Source organism: Buceros rhinoceros, unplaced genomic scaffold (genome assembly GCF_000710305.1).
Source record: "Buceros rhinoceros silvestris isolate BGI_N320 unplaced genomic scaffold, ASM71030v1 scaffold42279, whole genome shotgun sequence".
Lineage (NCBI taxonomy): Eukaryota > Metazoa > Chordata > Aves > Bucerotiformes > Bucerotidae > Buceros > Buceros rhinoceros.
In genome coordinates this window covers 4,355-10,259 of record NW_010431682.1, presented here as the reverse complement: position 1 = coordinate 10,259, position 5,905 = coordinate 4,355, and the positions used below count along the sequence as shown (strand labels likewise).

General features: G+C 44.3%; 2 protein-coding genes across 2 annotated transcripts in view; one reads left to right on the top strand and one right to left on the bottom strand.

The window, feature by feature from the left end:
* Positions 1 to 260: 260 nt before the first annotated feature.
* On the top strand, positions 261 to 1,217 carry C1GALT1C1 (C1GALT1-specific chaperone 1). Its single transcript, XM_010143494.1, has one exon. It carries the CDS (start codon positions 261 to 263, stop codon positions 1,215 to 1,217), a length of 957 nt encoding a protein of 318 aa, XP_010141796.1.
* A 2,875-nt stretch (positions 1,218 to 4,092) lies between these two features.
* Positions 4,093 to 5,905, bottom strand: part of MCTS1 (malignant T cell amplified sequence 1) — a 5,679-nt gene continuing 3,866 nt past the window's right edge. The window contains exon 5 of the mRNA XM_010143495.1: positions 4,093 to 4,317. Within this exon, the coding sequence (XP_010141797.1) occupies positions 4,236 to 4,317 (82 nt within the window). The 3' untranslated portion in view covers positions 4,093 to 4,235. The remainder of the gene's footprint in view (positions 4,318 to 5,905) is intronic.

Here is a 5,905-nt window from a genome sequence, read left to right as displayed (position 1 = left end):
GGGGCCGTGCGGCCAGGGCGGTAGAGCGGGTCCGGAGCCCAAGAGCCCTCTCGCGGGGATCCGTCGCACCGGTGGCGGTAACGAGAGATGAGATTGGGAACCTCGTTCTTGCAGCCGCTCGCTCAGCAGCGTTGTCCTGGTGTGCGAGTTCAGGGAACTGCATCAGGGTTTCGAAATTGAAGGTTGTATTAAAGCCATATGGAACTTGCAGAGTAAACTTAGCGCTGCCGGTTCTCACAGCGTGTCTCCTTTCCAGAAAAATGATCGCTGAAAGCAGCTCCTTCTTGAAGGGCGTGGTGCTCGGTGGAGCCTTCTGCATGTTGGCGACGCTCCTTGGACACATTAAGGTGGGCCATGGCACTAAAGCACGTCACCACGAGCACCATCACATCCAGGCTCCCAACAAAGCAGATGTCTTAAACCTCTCCGAATGGGAACGCATGGAGCTTAGTAAAAGTATCCGTGTTTATTGTATCATCCTGGTGAAACCGAAGGATCTGGGGCACTGGGCTGCAGTGAGAGAGACGTGGAGCAAGCACTGCGACAAGGCGGAATTCTACAGCTCTGAGCACATCAAAGCGTTTGATTCAATAGCCGTCAACACCAACGATATGTGGGTGATGATGAGGAAAGCTTACAAGATAACGTACGAACGCTACAAAGATGAATTCAGCTGGTTCTTCCTTGCATATCCAACAACATTTGCTATTATTGAAAACCTCAAGTATTTCTTACTGAAGAAAGACCCCTCCCAGCCTTTTTACGTAGGCCACACTGTGACATCTGGGGCCCTCGAGTATGTCGACGGTGAGGGAGGAATCGTCTTAAGCCTTGAATCACTAAGACGGCTCTCCCGTGTTCTGGAGGACTCCGACAAGTGTCCAGAGCAGGGAGGTATGATCTGGAAAGTTGCCGAGGATAAACAGCTTGCAATCTGCCTGAAGTACACCGGCGTGTTTGCCGAGAACGCAGAAGATTCAGAAGGAAGAGACGTCTTTAACACCAAGTCGGTCGGTGCTCTCATTAAGGAAGCGATGTCTACTCACCCTCAGCAGGTGGTGGATGGCTGCTGCTCCGACATGGCCATCACGTTCAGCGGAGTGGCCCCCAACCACATGCACGTGATGATGTACGGCGTCTACAGGCTGAGACCCTACGGCCACACGTACGACGACGCGCTTGTCTTCTTGCCACCCCCAGGCTCCGACAACGACTGAAGTCTCCTCAGAGAAGAGCTGGAACTACGGAGCCAGCCTTTCCCGTGACACCCATCTGTACTGACAGAGTCGATTTTTGTATCTGCTGGTACCAGTGTACGATGTTCTTTTGCACACTGAGGCTCAGTAACACTCTTAGAAGTGGAAGGAGAACTTTTTTCTATATCTTTTATACAGAAATGCTTCTGGCTTTTGACAGCGCTGGAATGAAATCATGAAGTTATTAATGTTTATGATAAAAGGAAATTAAGTTTATATGGGGGGGTTTGTACATGTAAGTATTTATTAATGAAAACACAAATGAAGTTTAGCCTACTGTTACAAATATATTTTTGCAAGACTTTGATTATTCCCATTCTTCCAGGCATTTCTAAAATGTCTTTATATCTTTCTAGGAGGTACCAATAAAACTGACTACAGATTCAGTCTCAGAGAGTAACTTCAAAGCTCTTCCCTTTGCACTAAAACACCCAGCAGCCGGAGCTGTGCTGTTTACACAGCACCTACAGCTTTAGGTGTGACCTCCAAACCCCGTCAGGAATGAGCAGGAAGCAAGCTGACGAGAGAGCCGTTAGAAAGCTGCAGCGCAGCAGCAGTGAGCGACCTTTGGACTGCTGACTGTAAGCTGACAAAAGAAAGAGTTAATTGTATTGAGAAAGTGTTAGCATGGGCAGGTGGCCTGTTAGCACAAGAGTAACTGTTCACTGAAACCTGCACTTCCTCTATAAGCGTGTTTGAATAAAGGGTCAGTGGTGCCAATAGCCTTTACAAGGAAGAAGCGGGTCTGTTTACAGGCATTTTTAACACCAAGATGGAGAAAGAGCAACACGTGCCTGCACTCCCACCCTGCTCAAGCTACGTGCACAACAAAGCAATAAGCAGAGCTCCCCCATAGTGGCTTGGAGGGAGTTTTTGGTTTTGTTTTACAGTTGAGTGCACTTGAAGTGTTTTATACAAGTTACCAGGTCACACTCCAGTCACAGCAAGGAGGAATAAACAGCGCTTGATGTTTACTGCATTTAGAATTTACTGACCTGAACATTTCAAGACATAGGGTACTACATCTGTCCGCTGCATCTGGGACTATCCGGGCTTTGATGGTTCTGCCAGACCGTAACAGACCAGAGAAGATATTGTCTTACCTCACCTCATACAGACCACCTGTAATACCTGCAAGGGGGTGGGTGGGGAAGTGAAGAGCCGTGTCCAAGCCCATGAGAATATCCTCATCTTTGTTTTAAGCATCAGTCGGTATTTTTGATGCTTTGCTAAATGGGTATTCAAATGAGTTTAAGCATGATTGGACATGTATCTGCCTACAGAATAATTTTAAAAGGTTCTGACCCCGCTGCAACAACAACAGCCATAGGGCAAGTCCAGGAAGAAGAAAGGGAGTTAACAATTCAAACCAGAGGAAGCCTTGTTCATCATAGATTTGAGAGCTACTGTAACGCAACAGGAGGAGACAAGAAGGGAAAAAAGCAAGTGACAGAACTCGACTAGCTCGTTTTTTGCAAAAAAGAACCACTGAGGCACAAACTGATTCCCCAGAACTAACAGAGATGAGTACATTGATGGTGATCTTACAAGGCATAAAAACACCCACCAGCATTCTGAAGGGGAGGTCTGAGGTGTGGCCAAACTCTTCTTCTGCAACACTGCTGTAATAATCAGCTAAATTTTATCACATTAATAGCTGCAGATTTACCCTGTCCATTTCCAAAAGCACCATCTTGAAAGTAATTTTACAGGAGAAACTTAAAAGCAGCACATTATTAGGTAACACAGTCCATCTCCAGTGTCATAGTCTGACTATAGAATCGGATGGAGAACACCTCTGCCACTGTCTTCTGTAAAGGTCCCATCTGGGGAAACCAAACAGCACCAGGACAAGGCACTTGCAAACCCAATTATGTTCTGCCATTAGTACAAGTGTTAGAACAGAGACTTGAAATGTTAATAAATGCTTCCAGAGACAGAGTGATGCGTGGTAGACCTTGAAGTTTCCTTAGTTTATTGCGTGATTCCACGGCACAGGCTGTTTTCCATAGGCATGGCTTTGGGTATGCGGTCGCTGAGCAGGGAGTTGAGTATCCAGACAAACACACCGTGCTCTGTACCCGTTCTGTAGGTGTGCATGCGTGCGGCAGTGTGCACAGGCTGAGGGCTCTTCTGGAGTTCCACAGGAAGAAGTCGCTCCTGGCTACACTGATAACCACGTTTTGCTGTCGTGTCTGCGTTAAACAGTGATTTTGTGGCTGCTCCTACAATAAGAAGGCAAACAGGGAGCAGAGCATCAGGCACCGAGTTGGCACACACTCTGTTTGGAGTGTGCCCACACTATCATCTCCACTGTAGGGAGAGCGGTATCAAACAGTGTTGGCAGGTAGAAATTTGAGCATAAATATATATTCTTCAGATATGAACTAGCATAAGAGAATTTCTAGTCCACATACCAGTCTCAACTTCATAAATCCTATACAGATAAGTGCATATTAAAAAGAGAAAATCCTTAAGTAAAATACTGAAGTTAATGCTGTTAATAAGTTAAAAAATAAATGTAAAAAAAACGGATTTATCCACATTCAAGAAACAGGTAGACTAACAGATGTTAACCAGAAGAAAAAAAAAATGCAATGTTTCAGAGGTTTCATAAACCATATTAAATATTTCATATACACTTTATATTACTTTTAGAAGAGCATAAAAATGTAAATGTTTCTTGGCTTTTTCCTCCTTTTTGTTTGAAAAAGTCTACTCACAGTCCACACAGGATCTTTCCATCATATCTCTTCAGTCACTGAAGACTTGGGTTGAAGACCAAACAAAAGAAGTGTAATAAAAAGAAATCTAGAAAACTATTGTAGCCTAACAGTACTTTTGCATTCACTTGATTTATTTAGCATAGCCACAGAACAAAATAATTTGTACATTCAGTCACATTAAAAACAAGGAATTACAAAGCAGTCCACATTTAATCTAAGTGCATTCCTTTGGAGTAACACAGTTCCTTTTGCTTCACTTGTATGTCTTCATGTGCCAAAGGCCATCATTTAAATAGTGGATATTTTCGATACCAATCCCTTTGTTGACCTTCTCACTGCGGAAGGAGGAAAAAGGTGCAGAAGCATTAGCTAGAATAAATATTAGAGCAGCATGAAATACAGTATTTAAAGTAGAAAAGGCAACATGTGTCAGCTGGAAGGGGGGAAGCTATCATCCACCTAGGCGTGATCTTCAACAGCAGAAGGACAAGCAGCAGCATTTACTGCTCCATGTACTCACACTGCTGAATCATAAAATGACAATATTTGCCTTATGCATTTTGTCAACAACCTGCCACAGTATTTTTAACTACTTCTTTGTGGGAGGCAATTTTTCAGACCACACTTTGGCGACTTTTCTGAATTTTAGCATTTCTCTGTCACTGTAGCACAGCGGCTGTAAGTGACTTCCCTGCTCCCAGCACAGGAGGTGGTGTAACACAGCTGGAATGTGGAAGTTGAGGTGTTCTGGTACCAAGTGTGTCACTGACAGAACCAAATGCAGGTGAGCTGCTTCACTGCTACTTGCAGGACACCTATGCACTTAATAAAGAATTATAAATGCTAAATTTATATGCCAAGGACTTGCAGCATGTCACAGACACGTTATCCTTCACTCTCTTCTGAGCCACATCATCTTTTAAAAGTGACCCTTGTGTGTCTGCACTGGATTTCTGTTCATCTTTTTCCCAGTACATTATTCCATGGAAAAAGCTAGTTCTGTCAAAACAAACAAGACAATTCTCATCATTCTAGGACTGAGAACAGATTTCATTCCCCTGGAGAATACAACTTACTGTATTTACACTAAGTGTTCCATTACTCGTACAACTTGTCCAAAAGTAATCAGGAAGGAAAATACTGCTGTTAACTGCATTAACACATCACGTATCATAATCGCACCCGGTGACTGCAATCATACTGTGTCTGGTTCAAAGCATCTCCCACAAAAAAGCATGCTAATGGGTTGCACAGAGCAGTAGCGGTTCATTTTCCTCTCTACTCCACGTTCCACAACAGGAACAGTGTATCAAGCTGCAAGGCTGGTGGGTTTGAAGTTAGAATTAGGAATACAGGTACTCTTGGTTTCAGTGATCACTGCAGATGTAGGACTGGGTCCAAAGGAGCTATTCTTTCCACCTGCTCCCAGAGCCTTTTGAAGGCACTTCAAAGAATCCTGAGGAATATTATTATTCCTCAACAGCTATGGGGAATCCAAATCCATACTGCTGCAGTCCTAGGCGTCCCTGTCCTGTGTAACACATTCCCACCTCTCTGCCTTGTGCCACCGTTAAGATTGAGGACTGGAGAGTGACCCAGTACAGAAGATGACCCCTCTGGGAATTATCCCCACAGGAAAGTGTAACTTGTTTCCATCCAAATCAACTTCCTCACCCACACAAGTGCTAGTTTGGGCTGGAGCCAACACAGGCCAAGCCCTCTGGGTGCATCTTAGGTCCTGCTGCAAGATGTTACAGAACTTACAATGACAAAGAGGTTTAGCTACTTATAATTTGGCACTATCTGAACGCTAAGAACAATTAACATCCATTTCCTTTTTCTGTCTCTTCAGTTGGTGTTTATCCCCTGAACCAACCTCTACATTTCACAAGCTCAGCTAAGCTATTAAGCACATCAAGCAGG

What these genes read in the sequence shown, in the direction of transcription:
- C1GALT1C1 (XM_010143494.1), top strand. Translation starts at nt 261, where the DNA reads ATGATCGCTGAAAGCAGCTCCTTCTTGAAGGGCGTGGTGCTCGGTGGA.